An 18,004-nucleotide genomic window follows, 5' to 3' on the forward strand; every position below is an offset into this window, starting at 1 on the left:
CAGACATCATGTACAGGATGATCCTCTACCAATGCAGGATGCCCATCACTCTCCCACATGAGGTTTAAGCAAATTCAGAGCCTGCAGGGCACTTTTGCAGAAGACAGTTTTTCTTTATACTGCATTCAGGGCCTCATGGTGGATTAAGCTCTCTGTGATTTTTTATTTTTCTTCTTTCTTCCCAACAATCAACTACATAAGAAAGTATTTCAGAGAAGGGTCCTAATGAAGCTTGTTCCACATGTGGAACCATTTTAAGAGCAAGTTGTTAAGTGAACACAGTACTGTTATTTATCACCCTTGTCCGGTTATGTTGAAAGGGTATTATAAGGGGACATTTTTCCCATTTGGCCTGGGATAAAACATTTCTTTTTGATGTCCAGTTTCCATCAAGGACTTAGAGAGTGCTTCTGCTGAAACTCTTTCCTACCACACCAAATCTTGGTAAAAGATCTTTTTATTTGTGCATTTGACCACCAATAATTTTGCAATTGAAGCTGGATTTGTTCCCAACGAAACTATTCTGAGTACTTGGTTGGAATCATTTCTGCAGATTAATCAGACAGCCTTTTCTGGGTGATGAGTCAGATCACTAGGCATTCCCAAGGTTTTTGCAGTGCCAGAGAAAATCAGCTAAATAGTGGAGTGTGCCATTGCCATTTTCATTTTTCAATCTGACCTCTCCCAGATCTTGTTTCTCTAAGCCAGGCAAGGGTTTGCTCTACAAAAATGGCCAGATGTTGGGTACCTGATGAACCCATCTGCTTTCAAGAGTGAAGTGCCTAAAACCTTCTGTTATAAGTCTGTTCATCATAAAGATGTATACTTACAGATTCATCATGAGAGGAGGGTCTTCCAGAAAGCAAGAAAGAGCACATGTAAAAGGTTTTGTTCTTATAGTTTTCTGGCACAGAGCAGTTGAGATAACATGAAGTAGAAGAAGAATATTTCAACTTAGAAATCTTCATTCAGATGTTTATTAGACTTGCTAGATGAATAGCAAGATGAAAAATAGCCACATTCTTGTAGACACTTGACAAAATTGAAATACAATAAAACCTGGGTGCCAAATTAATCACTGATGTTGATGCTTCCTGGTGCTAAGTCACTCTTAGCTCTAATCGATGTGTATGATCACAAGCTTTAAAGCAGACCTCCAGGTACCTACATTCATATCCTAGCAGAATTTATACACAATTATATTTGTCACTCTTGAGCGATGAAGGCAAGCTGTTACCCAAACATGCTTTCCAGATATAAAACGAATACATTAGGCATTCCCTACCACCACTGCTAATGCCTTCCTTAAGGTTCTAGGTTAGCACTGTGCAGCAGAACTTTCTGCAATATGGAAATGTTTTATCCTGCACTATACAACATTATGGCCATTAGCCACATGTGGCTGTGGAGCATTTGAAATGAGGCTGGCATGACCCAGAATTTAATTTTTAATTATCTTTGATTTCAAATAATTAAATGGCCACATGATGCTTGTAGCTACCATGTTGGACTGCACAACTTTGGAGCATTGTGGTGGTCTTTAAATTACTTCCCTGCCTCCAGCCTAATTCCCACTCTCCCTGTGCTTCAGTCTACCCTTCATACTACCTACTATCATCAGACTTATTCTAAAACGAGTCTGATGATCTCACTTAGCTGTTATAATCCATTAGTGGCTCCTCAATTGGCTATAATATAAATTCCAAACCCCTAGCATAAACATTAAGACCTTTCATGACCTGGCCTTCCTTCTTTATTCCAGGGCCCATTGATGTCTGTGCTCACTGCACTCCCACCCCTCACAACACAGACACTGCTAATCCACAGATCTGTGTCTTTGCAAGTCATACCACTTGACTATGCTGCCTGCTTCCCCCAACCTTGACCACCTGGCAAAGTCCTGTTTGTGTTTTATGATTCAGATTAGACAGCATTTCTTCTCTGAAGACTTCCAACCCTTACACTTTCCCCTGCTCACCTCCTGTCTCCTAGTTATTCTACGTCAGTTCCTTTTTACTTATCTCTATTTATTTCCATCCAAAACCTCTTATCTCCTTCTGCTTTTTCACTTTTCCCCCTATTTTAAAGGTTTAATTTCTATATAGTAAAGTTTACCCTTTTTAGTCTATACTCTGAGTTTTGACAGACGTGTTTAGTTATAACTACTGCTGTAATGACTCAGCTGTTCACCCACTCCCAGCCCTGGCAAGCACTGATTTGTTTTGTTCTAAAGTTTTGCCTCTCCTATGTAAATGGAATGATACAGTATGTAGCCTTTTGAGTCTGGCTTCCTCCACTAAGCATAATGCATTTTAGATTCATCCATGTTGTTGCATGTGTCAATATTTGGTTCATTTTCAATTGCTGAATAATATTCCATTATATTGATGCACCGTAGTTTGTTTATCCATTCCCTAGTTGAGGGGCATTTTGGTAGTTTCCTGTTTCTGGTGATTACAAATAAAGCTTCTATAAACGTTTTCATATAGGTCTTTTTGTGTGTGGAAATTGGTTTTATTTCACCTGGTAAATATCTAGGTGTAGGATTGCTGATTCATATGGTACCAATTTCCAAAGTGGCTGTACCATTTTATATTCCGTGTGTGAAGGCTCCAGATGCTTCCTATCCTTGTGAGTACTTGTTATTTTTAGGTTTTATGGTTTTTTAATTTTTAGCCATTCCGATAGGTGCATAGTAGTATGTCATTTTGGGGTTTGGGGGTGTTTTTTTTGGTAGAGATGGGGGTCTCCCTATGTTGCCCAGGCTGGTTTTGAATTCCTGGGCTCAACGCAATCCTCCTGCCTCAGCCTCCCAAATCATTTTGATTTTAATTTGCATTTTTCTCTAAAGACTAATAATATTGAAGACCTTCAGTATGCTTTCTTCCATCTGCACATCTTTGCCGACGAGTTTTTTTTCACTTTTAGTCTCTTCCCCCTCCAGTATAATTGGCATTTCTTTATGGACAACAAAACACATTTTGAACCTCTTTAATTCTTTTTTATTTCCCATTCATTTCTTATGTTAGCATAATAAAAGTCATTTTATAATGATAGTCTCAAATAAAATTATGGAAATGTATATTTGCTTAGTAAAACTGAAAACACATATAGTTATAATACTTTAAAATATAAGTCGTGAAAGTACATATAAGCAGAAATCCAAATGAAGTTAAAATGTGCAATACTTAGGTAAGAAAGAGAGACCACATGTGGTAATGGTCTCACTTTTCATGTCAGGGAACTGACATAATTAATTTGACCATTCAGAGGTCACACTGCAAGTTGTTTTCAAAGTTAATATATGATCAATATCTTCTAGCTCCTGAACACTTTGCTTGAGGGTCTGTTCATATTTAATTTTATCCAGTCATACACAATTGCATTCTTTCAGGTTAAAACATACTATATACCCTATTAGTGGAACTTTGGCTTGTATGTGTAACTGGAGGGCCAATAAATATTCGTGTAATCTTCTGGATAACATATTGAAAAGGACAGCTGGCTCAGGAGGGATCATTTGCCTGGGTTAGTATCTGTTTCCATTTGTATTAAGAAAATATTGCAAGAAGTTATTATCTGCCAGAGGGCTTGGGGGAATTCAATGGAAGTCTGATATTGCATCTGATCACTTTTGACATTTACCTGTTGTAACAAGGAAACTGTGTGAAGATAGCCAAGTGACTTTTTACAAAACACAATTTCAGAAGCTATAAAAGGAAAAAGGAGATGGCAGAGATAAAATACACTGCATCTGTAAAAATGAGAAACTTGAGTTGTCAGCGACACCTGCTTGTAACTATCAACCATTTATTTCTATTGGGCCTGCTGAGAAATTACTCAGAGCCAAGTACATTGATGAGTGTGAAAAGTCTCATGTGCTTCAAAGGTAGTCAAGAGACACAGAGGAGAGAAAGAAAGTGTAGTTTTATTGAACATTTTTAACCCTAAACCTGAAGTTGATGAAATGTAATTTTATGACACTTTCTGAACACTTGAAAAGAAATAAGTTGTCCTTTATGTTTTTATCTCTCAAGGCTACAAGTGACAACAGGGCTTTTAAACGTTGGGTACATAAAACGTTTAATTTTTTTTCCAAACAGGTTCCAAATCTCTAACTGGGGCACCAAAATATTGATTGCAAAAACTGATTAAAAATTATTAAAGATATTTCTAATTTCTAATTGATAGTAGTAAATTATAACTACTTGGGGTCTCATTTCTTAGACCCCAAGTAGTAATAGTGAACGAATGAGAAAAGGAGTAGGCAGGAGTGGTCAAGATATTTCAAAGACAAAAAAGTGACAACTCAGCAGGGCAGAGAAAGTCTAAAACAGATATGAATAACACAGACCCACTCATTTCTTTAGAAACTCAGCGAGGCCCAGAACTTAAAAAACTCGGGACAGAATGGAATAAAACAACCATGAAATTTTTATGTTTAAAATAATAAAGCAAGCAAATATGAAAGAAATGAAAGAAAATAAAAGAAATAAAGATAATTCAGGGAACAAAAGAAAGCTTAAAAAACTTATTTATAGCCACAAAAAGATATGATATTTACTACAAACTGACTGTTTGTGTCTCCTGCTCCAAAACCTATATGTTGAATCCCTAATTCCCAATGTAATGGTGCTTGGAGATGGGCCTTCGGGAGATAGTTAGGTTTAGATGAGGTCATGAGAGTGGTGCCCCAATGATGAGATTGGTGCCCTCATAAGAAGATGAAAAGACCAGAGCTCTCTCGCTCCAACATATGAGGATACAGCAAGGAGGTAGCCATCTTAGTCCATTTTGTGCTGTTATAGCAGAATACCACAGACTGGGTAATTTACAATGAACAGATATATATTGGTTCACAGTTATGGGGGCTGGAAAGTCTAATATAAGGTGCCAGCATCTGGCAAGGGCCTTCTTGCTGTGTCATCCCATGGCAAAAGGAGGAAGGGCCAAAGGAGAACAACAGGGGGCCAAATTTGCCCTTTTATAATGGTACTAATTCTACCATGAGGGCGTCATCCTTATGACCTATAGGAGAAGCAGCAGACCAATCTGGATGCCAATATCTAATGAGAGTTGCAGAAAGAGAGACCAGAAAAACAGAATGGAAATTATCAAAGAAATAGTATAATAAAGGTTCACAAAACCAAACTAAAGGAAACAAGTCTCCATACTGACAAAGAACCATACCAAAATGCACCATTGCAATAATTCAAAACAAAAAAAAAGTGCAGGGAAAAATCTTAACAATTTTCAAAAATAAAAGGTAATATAAGTATATCACATACAAGCAGCAAAAATCCTAATGGGGTCAGGCCTCTCAATAGTAATGCTGGATGCTAGAAGACAATAAAGCAGTGCCTGTAAGTTTCTGAAGAAAAATCATTTTTTCAGTCTAGGAATTTCATACAATCTAGAATTCTAAGCCAGAATTCAATCAAAAGAAGGTAAAAATAAACATATTTTCAAACACTAGGAATTGAAAAATTGGTTTGATCCCTGCATAATTTCTTAGAAAGCTGCTGTAGGATATGCTTCAACAAAATGAAAGACTGAATCAGCAAGAACAGAAAACCAAACACCGCATGTTCTCACTCATAAGTGGGAGTGTAACAATGAGAACACATGGACACAGGGAGGGGAACAACACACACTGGAGCCTGTAAGGGGGCAGGGGGGCAAGTGGAGGAAACCTAGATGATGGGTCAGTAAGTGCAGCAAACCACCGTGGCACACACACATACCTATGTAACAAACCTGCATGTTCTGCCCATGTATCACAGAACTTAAAATAACAAAAAATAAATAAAAAGTGAATCAGAAAAACTGACACAGAGTCCACCTTGGCGCGCAACAACAATCCCCACAATGACACTGTCCAGCAGACTGGAGAGCAAACTACCTACATCTGGGAGGAAAGTCTTCAGAGGAATAAATTAAATTGATGATTTTAACAGCTTTTGGGGAAGCAATTAAGGATGTGTAGGAAAAAGACACAATCAGAAACCTTGATTAGAAGTGGTGAAAGAAGGAAAGAAACTGTACAAGAAAATAAAGGAAATCATAAATGCTTCAGTGAACAAGATTTACATGGTAAAACCACAAACAATGATAACTGGTTTAACTAAAAATTGTAATAAAACTACTTTGGAATAAGGAGAACAGGTGGGATGCAGAGGAAGAGTGCTAAATCCTCTATCAGAATAGGAAGTAAATCGATATTTACTAACATTGATAAAATGAGAAATAGCTATATAGGAATATTATTAGAAATGTGAAGAAGAAACAGCTGAAAGATTTAAAATGTTTGCATTTGGGTCACAGAACTAGAGAGGATGGGAGAGTTAGGGCAAGAGACTAGAATTTTTTATTATAACCATTTTGGTTATGTTTAATTTATTTAAGTTCACACATATACTACTTCAATTAAGTTGCTTTAATGCCTGACACTTCTCATAGAGCTCTTTGAGGAAAGAAATCTATAGATAGGGAAAATATAAGGAAGACAATTAGCTTGCTATAAGTCTCTTAAATTGTCATCATATTGAGAGCAATTGGTAGTGAGTGGGAGGACAAAAAACATGGATAGCTACTAATTTAAAGACGGAAACAAAAGAGTCCGTGGCAAAAAAAAAAAAAAAAAAAACCTTACAGGGCTATAAGTGAAAAAAAAAATGGTCCTAACATTAAGCAACACTGAATAAGACCATATAGCAGTTTTGGAAATGAGCTGATGAAGCAACATCACAAAAATCTTGAGTTTCATAAAAATAAATTATTCAGATTAAGGAAAGGCCAAAGTAATGAGTACATACTTAATGTATTTTTCTCTATGCATATGGACAGGTTAGGTTGGGAATGACATATGATTTTTTAAATGGGCAATTTAAACTGTACCTGTCTTAATAATCAGTACCAAGTTTAAAAAATAAATGCTTTTTCAGAAAATAAAAATGACATCTTAAAAAATAATTAAGTTGCTTTAGTTATATTTCCAATCACTAGAAGATTGTTTACTCTTCTCCTTTTACATTATGTGAATTTTGAAATTTTATACAATTTTTATCATAATAGAACCATCTAGTATTTTCTAGCAATAACTTGATGAGGCTCTGTAATAAATTATAAATAAAAGGAACCCCATATTCAGGAACTAAACTGGTCATCATAAAATTGGGCAACCAGCCCTTTGAAAGGTAGATTTGCGTGCTTGGGATGGAAGTATAATGCCGCACCTCAACCCTGCAACTGTTTCTTAAAAAGAATAAAGCAACTGGCTTTTCTGCCCTGCAGGGAAGAATTCCTTTATCATATTTTAACATCAATAACTCTTTAAAGATTTTTCCATTATTACTGAATCGGCTTGCTGTTTGGTTATTTGCAAGCCATATTTGCTAAAAGCTACACAATTTTACTAACTAAAATTACTCTAGTTGAACAACAGAATTTCACCTTCTACCCCTTGATTGGAAAGTCCTGAGTTGCTGGTTTTATTGGGCAATGGAAATATGTATCTTTTTCTGAGTCTTTGCGAAAAATGCAAAAATTGCCGAAATAGAGTTAATATTTATTTGGCTTAGTGGGACCAGATTTTCTATCATGACATTCAGACCCAAACAGGTCAAAAAAGATATCCTTGCTAGTTATTATACAAGTTGGCAAGGTGATTTTCAGGGACATACAGAGAAATGAAAAGTATTGCTACAGAAGAAAAAAGGTGTATCTACAAATGGAAATGTTTTTTCATTCTCTCTGTCCAGCTCCCAGACCCCACACACCTACAGATTTGAGGATCATGACTATTCTGAAGTTTCTTTGCTTCCTGCCACTCTAATGTCTAGACATTTTGTCAGACTGTGAGGAGAAAAACCATATCAAAAGAATACATGAACCCCTTGAAATACGGTGATCTTTCTTAACATCTACTTAAAGGGGTTACAGAAGAATAGTTGCTTTGTCAATGACACAATAATGAGTGACTTATAAGAATAATTTTCACAGTGGAGTAAGAGAATCAAGGTAATTTTTAGACCTCTTCAATAAATATATGAAGAATCAAAAGTAAGAGTATACTTAACAGAAATTTTTTGGACTGCCTTTTCTAGTGATGTACAGGGGAGTGGAAAATGCACCCATAGAGAAAAGGATTGTTTTGGCTCCTTTCCTACCACCCACCTTGTTGGTGATTTTTCTTGGTAGCTGTAACATATTCTCATTTACACCTTCCATTGCAGACACTAAGAACAGTGGAGTGGTGCAAGGAAGAAATACGTTATGGACAGATCTACAGAAGACCAACTACATAATTTGCAGGGTCTAGTGCAAAATCAAAATGTGAGGTCCTTGTTCAAAAATTATTAAGAATATCAAGCTGGTGACATGTGACTAAACCAAACACCAGGCCCTTTTGAGCATGGTGGCCTGTGTGACTGCCCAGATCATATGAAGCTAGCCATGTGACCCCTGGCCCATCAAATGTTTCCAAACAACAAATCCATTTCAACCCAGCCTCATGTTCCAGGATAGAACAGTCAAGTCATAGCTAATTACAATTCCTAATGTCGTGAGATTTCTTTCAATTACCAATTTACTCTCAGTACTTAGCTATGCAAATTTTTAACAATTGGTATAAAATAAAAGCATAAACGGTAATATATGGCTGCTGAGTGTTTCTCTCCAGCCATTTAGTTAATAGTGTCTATAGGATGCTTTCTGCCCTTAGCAACGTGAGTTCAGTTGGGTTCCCAAATTGCCAGTGATGAGCCCTTCTTCCCATTCTCCTGTCTGACCATCTGCTTATTACCAACTCCAGGGCAGCTAAACTGTTCAACCACAAGAGAATGACTCATGGGTGCTGGGAGGGGGGGAAAACGCACTTTTTGAATATGCAGTCCTTAAAACACCAGCTGTTTGATTTTGGGTTTTGCATATCAGTTGGCTATGAATTTCAGGGAAGACGTTTTCATCTTTGGAAAGCTAAATTTCACAGCGTTCTAGAGGAAAACAAGTCATGCTGTCTGCTTTTTCTTAATTTTACCACAAAAAAAAACTTTAAAATACAAAACACATGTTTTTTCCCACATCTCCACCCCATGATGACAAAGAAAACTGTTTTGAAGGACACCTTGTCATATTCCAGGAAGGGACAATATCTATCTGTATGGGTTTGTCACAATAAAACATATGAAGTCAGAATTTTTAGGAAGGAGCGATGGAAATTAAGATTAATATTATGTTCTGGTTTCTAAAGGCAGAAAAACAGATCAGGAGTTTCCACCATGTATTAAAGAGATGGGAACACTGTGACAATCTCGCGTCATTCCTCTGTGCTCAGTCTCCGTTCATAGGAGCTGGACTAAAGGCATCATATCAAAGATCTCAAGGAAGCAATTATGAGGGCAGGAGGGACCCCAGCCCACAGAGCACCTCTCCTTGTCTCCCCGCAAACCTCCTTGGATTATATACCCATTTACCCTCGTAAGTTTTTTTCTAAGAGAGCTGCTACTTACCAAGGGGCACATATTCCCTCCTCCCAGAATGACCTTCCCGTTTCTCACCATTCTCTCAAGTCTACACCTGGACTCAGGAATTCACTCCTCCACTCTACTTTTGCTGCACATTACATTTGCCATGTATTTGCCATTTGCATTTTGCTTTATGTATTTTTATAAATGTATCCCTGGTCTCCCCAGCCAGACAGTGAGTTTCTTAAGGGCAAATACCATGTGTTGCTTTATTATTGCCTTCCCCTCTGGGCCTAGCATAGTGCATGTTATTAAGAAGATGCTATTCCGAAATGTGTTGATTGATGTAGTAATTGACCCTTCTGCTCCAACCCACAAATTTAAACTAGACAGAAGGTAATTTTCACATATTATTGAAAGAAAAACAACCAGAATTATCCAACTTTTAAAAAGCGTTTATTTTCACATCGGGTCACAGATTCTAAACCCAAACTAACTTCCTTTGCCTCTTTAAGCTAATGACATGTTGTTTAACCTTCACAAATTAATGGAAATCTGAGCTAATGGGAGTTTATACTATCGATTGCCTTTGAAGTATTTATTTTTCTCACGCTCATTTCAGGAACTTCCCTCTTGTAAGTTTGGCATGATTGATGCAAAATCCACTTTCCCTGTTTAATACTGTCCTCCACATATAACTCCACTTTGTGGGATCTATTAACAAGAAGATAATTAAATGTAAACATGAGTCACAGACTTTTCTTTCTCTGAAATGAAATGCACATAAACAGCAAGACAAATAATGAGGAAAGAGGAGAGAAGGGGGATCTAATAATCCCTTCCCTTAGGATTTCAGGAAGAATCTATCACCAAAGCAAGAAAAGTCCTTCGAGTAAACATCCTGTCTTCTTTATGGGGACTGACCCAAGGTAGAAACAACAGGAGATCATTGGCTGGATCGGCCCCCTTTGACCAGTGACGGAAGGAGCCGGGGTAGACTATATGAGGTCCCAGAAGAGAATCCAACAGCAAAAAAGGGAGGATCCCTGTTTTCAGTAGTGATGTGGCTACAGACCCCAAGAATCCAGCCCTTCCAAACCCACTTAGAGGACATCCAATCCAACTGATTATCTCTGAATATTCCTACCAAAACAAGTGTGGTACATTGAGCAGAGTCAAAAGGGTTCATTCATCTATGGGAAAATATAAAACATGTTGCAATATAAGTAGACAATATTGTTTTATCTATAAAGGAATAAAGACATAGAAAAGCTGGGTTTCTTTTTTCCATAATTTATGAGATTTTCAATTAAAAGGATATTTCCGACTAGTGACACATTGTCTCCTTCCTAAATGTCAGTATGTCCAAAGCCAAATGACATATTGCAACTTTTCCCAAATATCTGTGTATCCTAAGCACACTGTGTCAAGAAGACTGATCCAAAGACTTGATTTATGTTGCTGCCTGACAGTTGATGTCTGCAAGGCATGCTGTCTAAATGGACTGTGCTCCGGCAGTTACCTTAGTCATCAATTCTCAGGGAATTAATGAGTACCATTCATCCCAATAATAAAAACCAAGGTCAGGGCCTCTTCCTTGCTCTGTAATTCCATTAGCACTGCACTGAAAGCACTTAGGTCATAGGCTCTGTAGACCTTATCACTGAGCAAATGGAACTGCATCTTGTTTTCAGAGAGAATCCTCTCTGAGCACATCCCTTGTCAGAGATTTGTTGTACATCAACATTCAGTGCACTTACATATGTAGGGAAAACTCTAGTAAAGGAAAAGTGAGGCTGCCATTAGCTGCCAAGAGTTTCAAGTACTGTTTTTATTAAAGTAAATGCCAATAGAAAACATTTGTAATAAAACCACGTCAGGTACTTTCAATTACTGAAGACACATTTTTAAACTGTGTGCTCACTTACATTTTATGCAAGTCACTCAGTCATTTTATGTGTCTACCACTGAATTTATTTCAGTTTTCATTCTTTTGTTTTGATTTCTAGTCTTTTATCTTAGTTTTTATTCGAACTACCCTCATACAGTTAAAATGGCTTTGAAACTAAGTTATTACCATGAGCAAATAATTCTGTTTACAGTGAAACTTTCATCTTGAAGTCTCAACCAGCAAGCTTTTCCAAACTAAGTCTCAATAGTCATATGCTTGCTCTTCATAATTCAAATTGCTTTCAACCTCCAACATATCAAAAAAGAAAGGAGTAATCCCAAAGTTTGAAGCCATAGGCAAGGATTTGAATTGTGCCTTCGACACTTGTTTTCTTAATAGTGAAATTAGCATGATTATTATACTTTTACAGCTACTTCACACTATTGCTATAAGGATTTAAAATGAGCAAGTTCCACAGTGCCTGGAAATTAACAAGTAATAATTTATCATTGTTTTTGAGCATACAAATTGGGTGTGTGTGTGTGTGTGTGTGTGTGTGTGTGTGTGTGTATCTATGTTTTCAAACATTTGGGATTTTATGCCCAATAAATTTTAAATGATCTACAGTAATAGAGGAGAGCAGAGGCATAAATAAGTCAAAACAGAAAATCATCCAAATACCATTTGTGTTTTGAAGTATGTTTTTAAATTTCATTTCAAAACTCAGTATTTCTAAAACCCAAAGAAATTACTTCACACAAAAGAATGACACCATGATGTGACATCCTAACTACACAGGATCTGAAGAGCTGTCCAATTTCCTCTCCTCTTCTCTTTCTTCTCTCTCCTCCTCCCACTTTGCCTATCAAAAGACAGCTGCAGCAAAGAACCTGCTTCAGGCAAAGTTCCTGACTTCCACTCATCCTTGAATCAGGACCACTCATGAAGTGTTTAGTTCCTGGCTTAGAGGCAGGCTGTACCCATCAAATAAAAGCACCAGATACTCACAAAACAAGTTAATAGATTAGAGATCTGAGCCAGAAAAGTCAAGAGATGCAGGGTGGTGGCTACATTAACAGCAAAGGCTATGAAATCTGATAGACAAGGGTTCTAAGCCCTGTTTGGCGTATGTGACCTTGGACAAATTAATAACTGCTATATGCTTCAGTTTCCTCTACTGTAAACTTGTAATGCTATCAAATATTTCATATGATTTGTTAAGGATATTTTTTAAATGTATATATACATGTCTACACACATATATATCACTTAGCACAGTGCTTGGCTCAGGTAGGTACTCATAAGAGGTAGGAAGAAAAATGGTGAATAACATTCAATAAATATGAAAGTGTGTGTGTTTATGTGTGTAGGGCTTAATGTGGGTGATTAAGAGATTTAAATCATGCTGATTTCCCTTTGAATAATAAACTCTTACAAGTTGATGTTTTCCTACAGAGACCTGCCACATCGTCTTTTTTGTGAAATCAGAGAACACAGACTCTTGACCTCATCCAGTGTCTATCTAATCCACCCAATATATCTCTTTCATAACTGAAGCTATTTTCCTGTGTTGATACTTAGGGGATATTGCTCTGTATAATCCTGTAGTAAGCAAAGTGTTCCTTCAATTCTAGCAGTATTACAGGTTTACCCCATGTGGAAAGAAACCAAGTTGGTACCTACACACAAGCACACACACACCCCTTAATAGTGATATCAGAAATATTTAAAAGATAATAGTAATAAAAAGAATGATAGTTAATACTTATAGATCAGTTCTCACATGTCAGGCATTGTTCTACTCGCTTTACATATGATAACTCATTTAATTCTCAGATGCAGTCTGTGAAGTCAATGCTATTAGTATACCAATTTTACTGTTGAAAAACAAACTCAGAGAAGTTAGGTAATTTTGCAGAGGTCACGGGACAGATAACAATATACACATTATGGCCAGGGAGACCAAATCATTGATGAACCATTCATTCCAGGACACTGTTGAACATGAAAGGGGGCAAAAACAGGAACTAAAGTTCACCCTAATTATAATTGCAACCCTAAATACCTTGCAATGCCTACATCATTTTTTAAAAGTCAGTAAATTAATGAGGTCTTATATTTCTACTTGAAAAAATATTGATTGTCCTAAGATTCTAAGATGATCATTAGCATGCTCTATGTAAGATGTTCTTAATTAAAGCCATTAGTGCTTATGGTAAATAAAAACGTGTTTTAGTTTCCAACATGATGAGTTTCACTTCAGGGACACAGGCTCAGCCAATATTTTCATATGCTATCTATAACATTTCACAATAGAAGAATGAACAAGGTACTGGCTCATTAACTCACTAATTGTCCTTCCTTGCCATGGTTATTAGCTAATGTGCTGCCTTTCGCTGTAAAGCATGTGCAAGATTGAGAGTTCAAGGACTAGACATCCCTGAAAGATACTGAATGGTGGGTTGTGTTTTTGCATATTTCTGCAGATCAAAGCAGTACCTGATTCCATAGGGAGACCAATGACACAGAGTTATTGACAGGTTTCTGAGCTGGGGCTCACAGTCTTGAAGGGAGAATGGAAAGGGAATAGGTTTCTAGTTTGGTAAACTCCTTGAGGGGGTTTACACAGTGTATACTATTGATGTCCACCCCAGAAATAGTTATCTTGGTAGGTACTTAAACATTTACACTGAAGTCAACCTTCCAGGAAAAATCTGTATTCCCACGTGTGTGGCTCTCCTCACACATATAAATAAATAGTAAAAAGAAAATAGGCCAGGCATGGTGGCTCATGCCTGTAATCCTAGCACTTTGGGAGGCCGAGGCAGACAGATCATGAGGTCAGGAGATTGAGACCATCCTGACTAAACACGGTGAAACCCCGTCTCTACTAAAAATACAAAACAATTAGCCAGGCATGGTGGTGGGTGTCTGTAGTCCCAGCTACTCGGGAAGCTAAGGCAGGAGAATGGCATGAACCTGGGAGGTGGAGCTTGCAGTGAGCCGAGATCGCGCCACTGCACTCCAGCCTGGGCGACAGAGTGAGACTCCGTCTCAGAAAAAAAAAAAGAAAAAAGAAAGAAAAGAAGTGTACATGGTTTTTAAAAGACATGTAACATTTTACCAATCCTAAACATTTTTATATTTTAATATTTTGACAGTTGGAGAGCATCTTATAGTCAATGGAGCATCATTATCTAGTTAGCAGTCTTTCTTTTTTTTTTTCCCCGTGGCATATAAAATAAAGGTGTGTCTTACCATCCATGGCATTGTAGATTTGAATAAATGCATTATATATCAGACATTAGCAAGATATCAGCACCATGTAAAAGGAAATCAAAAAGAAGAGGTAAGATGTGACAACACACCAACCTTTATAGCTTAGTACATAAGTGGGAAGGTGGTTATAACTTCTTTACCAAGTGGCTACTACCCATGTTAACACATATTTCTTTCCTTCCTTGTTTTCTCCTCTCAATAAAATAATAAAAGGGTAGAAATTGAATTTCTGGCATTTATTGTAGCTTTCTTAAATTATTGATTATTGTCTCTAGAATATGAGCTCATGGGGCACAAAGTTCTATGTGGTCCTCAAACACTCATATATATTGGAATCTCCCTAGAAGCTTCTTAGAAATTCATGGTCCTCACCTCCTGCCTGGACATTCTAATTCAGATGGTCCCCAGTAAGGCCCAAATAGCTGTCTTTTTAACTCTAAGTTAATTATGATCACCCCAAAGTTTGAGAACCCCTGGTGTGTGTTTGGAATTGGCCTATCACTGCAAAGGACTTGAATTTAGAAACTTTGGTCTCAGTAGTATGCACAGGACCCCATTTGATAGAAATTAGTGTGATTTCAAAAGGCAAATACACTGACGAAGGAAGGAATTCTGACATTTCATTGTTTCCTTTGGGGCTGGGACTGAAAGAACATGTATTGGTGATGTCCCTGATACCTATTTCTGTTGGGGTTTTTTTAGCTGTGCCCCATAAAATCGGACGCATCATTGATGGGAGTCCTGCAGATCGCTGTGCAAAACTAAAAGTGGGAGACCGGATCCTAGCAGTGAATGGCCAGTCTATCATCAACATGCCTCACGCTGACATCGTGAAGCTCATCAAGGATGCAGGTCTTAGTGTCACCCTTCGCATCATTCCTCAGGAGGGTGAGTGCCTGAGGCAGCCTTGCAGAGAGGCGGTCAACATATGGACACACTCACCGGCTGTTCTCAGCCTGCCCGCCAGGGTCGTGGAGTGTACCTGCCTGCCGTCACTGTGGTGTCAGAGTGTCAGAGGTTGATTATTATTTCCACTTTTGCAAAAACTCACACTCAGTTGCAATCCATATCCTGTTTACTCAGTACCTGTTTCATTCAGAGGTCAAGCTATGTGGTATTGCAGGCTAAATAGTGTGAATTCCAAGACGCCAGATTATTCAATCATTCCCTGTGGGCCCCCGCTTTTATGGTTATATTAAGTCAGAATTCATTCAACAGAGGTGACAGAGTTACAAATGTGAAAAAAATATTTATGTTAACAGTAAATCTCTAGAGGATTCCTCAAAGTCAGATTGATTTTGAAAACATGAAGTTTTGTGGTATAAGGAGAGCTCATTTAGAAAATGTTGCATCTGATAAGAATTTAAAATTCCCACTGAGCCTTTTGAATTTGTCTGTACAAGGACTCCCCCCTGAGGCTCAAAAGAGTGGTGAACATCACAATTCATAACCATGCCCTAAGGGGTCATGGAGCTGTGAACATCACTGCACCGAAAATTCACCATTTCCAGAGACAGTGGGTTCATGACTAGTTTCTGGCTGCTGACTCATCAACGATATTGAAGAATTCCATTTCTGAAGCTCACTGATGAGTGTCCCACACAGAGGCTGATGGGCTCACTCAACTTGGTACCCTCTGTTTTATTCAGCCCCCAATTCCATTTTAGGATTATCTGACATGTAGGCAGCAAATGGCTAAACAGCCACTTGACTTTAAATATAAAACAGTAGTTCTCAACGGGTGTGGTTGTGTCCCCCCAGGGACATTTGGTAAAGTCTGGAGGCATTTTTGACTGTCTTGATTGAGGTGGGCATGCTGCTGGCATCTAGTGGGTGGAGGCCAGGGATGCTGCCAACCATCCTAAAATGCACAGGACAGCCGCCCACAGGAAAGAATTACAACACCCAAAATGCCAACAGCGCTGAGTCTGGGAAACCCTGATATAAATGGAGAAGGAATTAAAAGGTTTGGACTGTGGGCGAAAAAAAGCGGGGAGAAGAAGAGTTTATAGGGGAATGCTAATAGATCACCTCCCTTTTCTTACCCAATCAAAAAAAGAGAGAGAGAAAAGAAAAATGGCCATGCTGCTTTTTAACCTACTATCTGCAGACACCAACATGTATAAGCTATTCAATGGAAATTAACTGCAAACAAAATTGCTCACTGAAAGTCTAAATGCTTCTCAGTTTTCCGAGTCTGGAATGTGTCTGTTGGGCCCTTATTCCAATATATAGAGTCAACTTCCGTTGAAAATTTGATGTTATTAGGAAAGAAGTCCAGAAGCAATTATTTAAAAGAACAGTTTTGTGAATCTTCCTGTGTCCAGCGTTCTTTTTTCTTTCTGGAAAAATGTGGAGTCCAGTGGGCTATGAGGCAATAAGACTGACAAGGGATGAGGAAAAGATTGTAAAAAACATTTTTCTTTTTATGGTTCGTTCCTTATCCACACTTTGGAAGACTCTTCAGGCTGTTTATTACAAGCAAAAAGTGGTGGCGGATCCATTTTCTCTCAGCAAGCGATGCTGAGAAAATAGAGTATGTTTTAGAGCTTAGTCCTTTGAATTATTTTTTTCATAGTTTTACAAGGTTGTTTGGTAATCTTTTCTTCTGGCAGAATGACAAGATACTGTTCATAGTCTTATTCTGCAGTGATCATTAATGAAACAATACAAATATCAGAAATGGTATTAGAACTTGATAAGATTAACCTGCTATCTAAAAACCTAGCGGAAACGGAAATAACCAAAGCCTGAGCCATCAGCAGAGGCAAAGTCACTGCCTCTGGTCACCTCTTTCCCCTTGTCAATGCTAACCTGACAGCATCTGCTGCTTTGGTTCTCCATTGCAGAGCTCAACAGCCCCACCTCGGCACCCAGCTCAGAGAAGCAGAGTCCCATGGCGCAGCAGAGTCCCCTGGCACAGCAGAGTCCCCTGGCCCAGCCAAGCCCAGCCACCCCCAACAGCCCTGTCGCCCAGCCAGCACCACCTCAACCACTTCAGCTGCAAGGACACGAAAATAGGTAAAATTTCCTCTGACTTTTGTGATTCTGAGAGGTGATGGGGTGGGGAGAGAAGGGAGCATTTGGGGACAGCACAGGACAGGCAGAGAGATTTTCATAAAGCAGAAATCGCTGTGTGTACCTTTGTGTGATTTTGAGGTTGTGTGTGTTATAGATATGGTTTTATTAGTAAAGATAGCTGAGTGTCTGTCCTTCACAAAGAGAGATGCTTTCCTGCAGAAATGGTGGGCGGTTGCAGATGAGTAGGGCTTAACAGCTGAAGAGCATGTTAAAGGGAGTCCAGAGTGAAGAACGCACTCAGAGGCCTCTGGCGGGAGCAAGCATGCAGTATGAACAATGGAAATGCGGC

At 38.3% G+C, this 18,004-nt stretch overlaps 1 protein-coding gene across 11 annotated transcripts in view; it reads left to right on the forward strand.

The window, feature by feature from the left end:
- MAGI2 (membrane associated guanylate kinase, WW and PDZ domain containing 2) overlaps nt 1-18,004 on the forward strand; it is a 1,470,566-nt gene that overhangs the window by 1,328,041 nt on the left and 124,521 nt on the right. For 10 of the 11 annotated variants that reach the window (XM_055283421.2, XM_055283424.2, XM_055283423.2 and 7 more), the window contains 2 exons: nt 15,337-15,522; nt 17,484-17,655. In XM_055283421.2, the coding sequence (XP_055139396.1) occupies nt 15,337-15,522; nt 17,484-17,655 (358 nt within the window). The remainder of the gene's footprint in view (nt 1-15,336; nt 15,523-17,483; nt 17,656-18,004) is intronic. The other variant, XM_055283428.2, reaches the window with a different exon arrangement.

This window comes from Symphalangus syndactylus, chromosome 6 (assembly GCF_028878055.3).
Source record: "Symphalangus syndactylus isolate Jambi chromosome 6, NHGRI_mSymSyn1-v2.1_pri, whole genome shotgun sequence".
In the NCBI taxonomy this organism is placed as follows: domain Eukaryota; kingdom Metazoa; phylum Chordata; class Mammalia; order Primates; family Hylobatidae; genus Symphalangus; species Symphalangus syndactylus.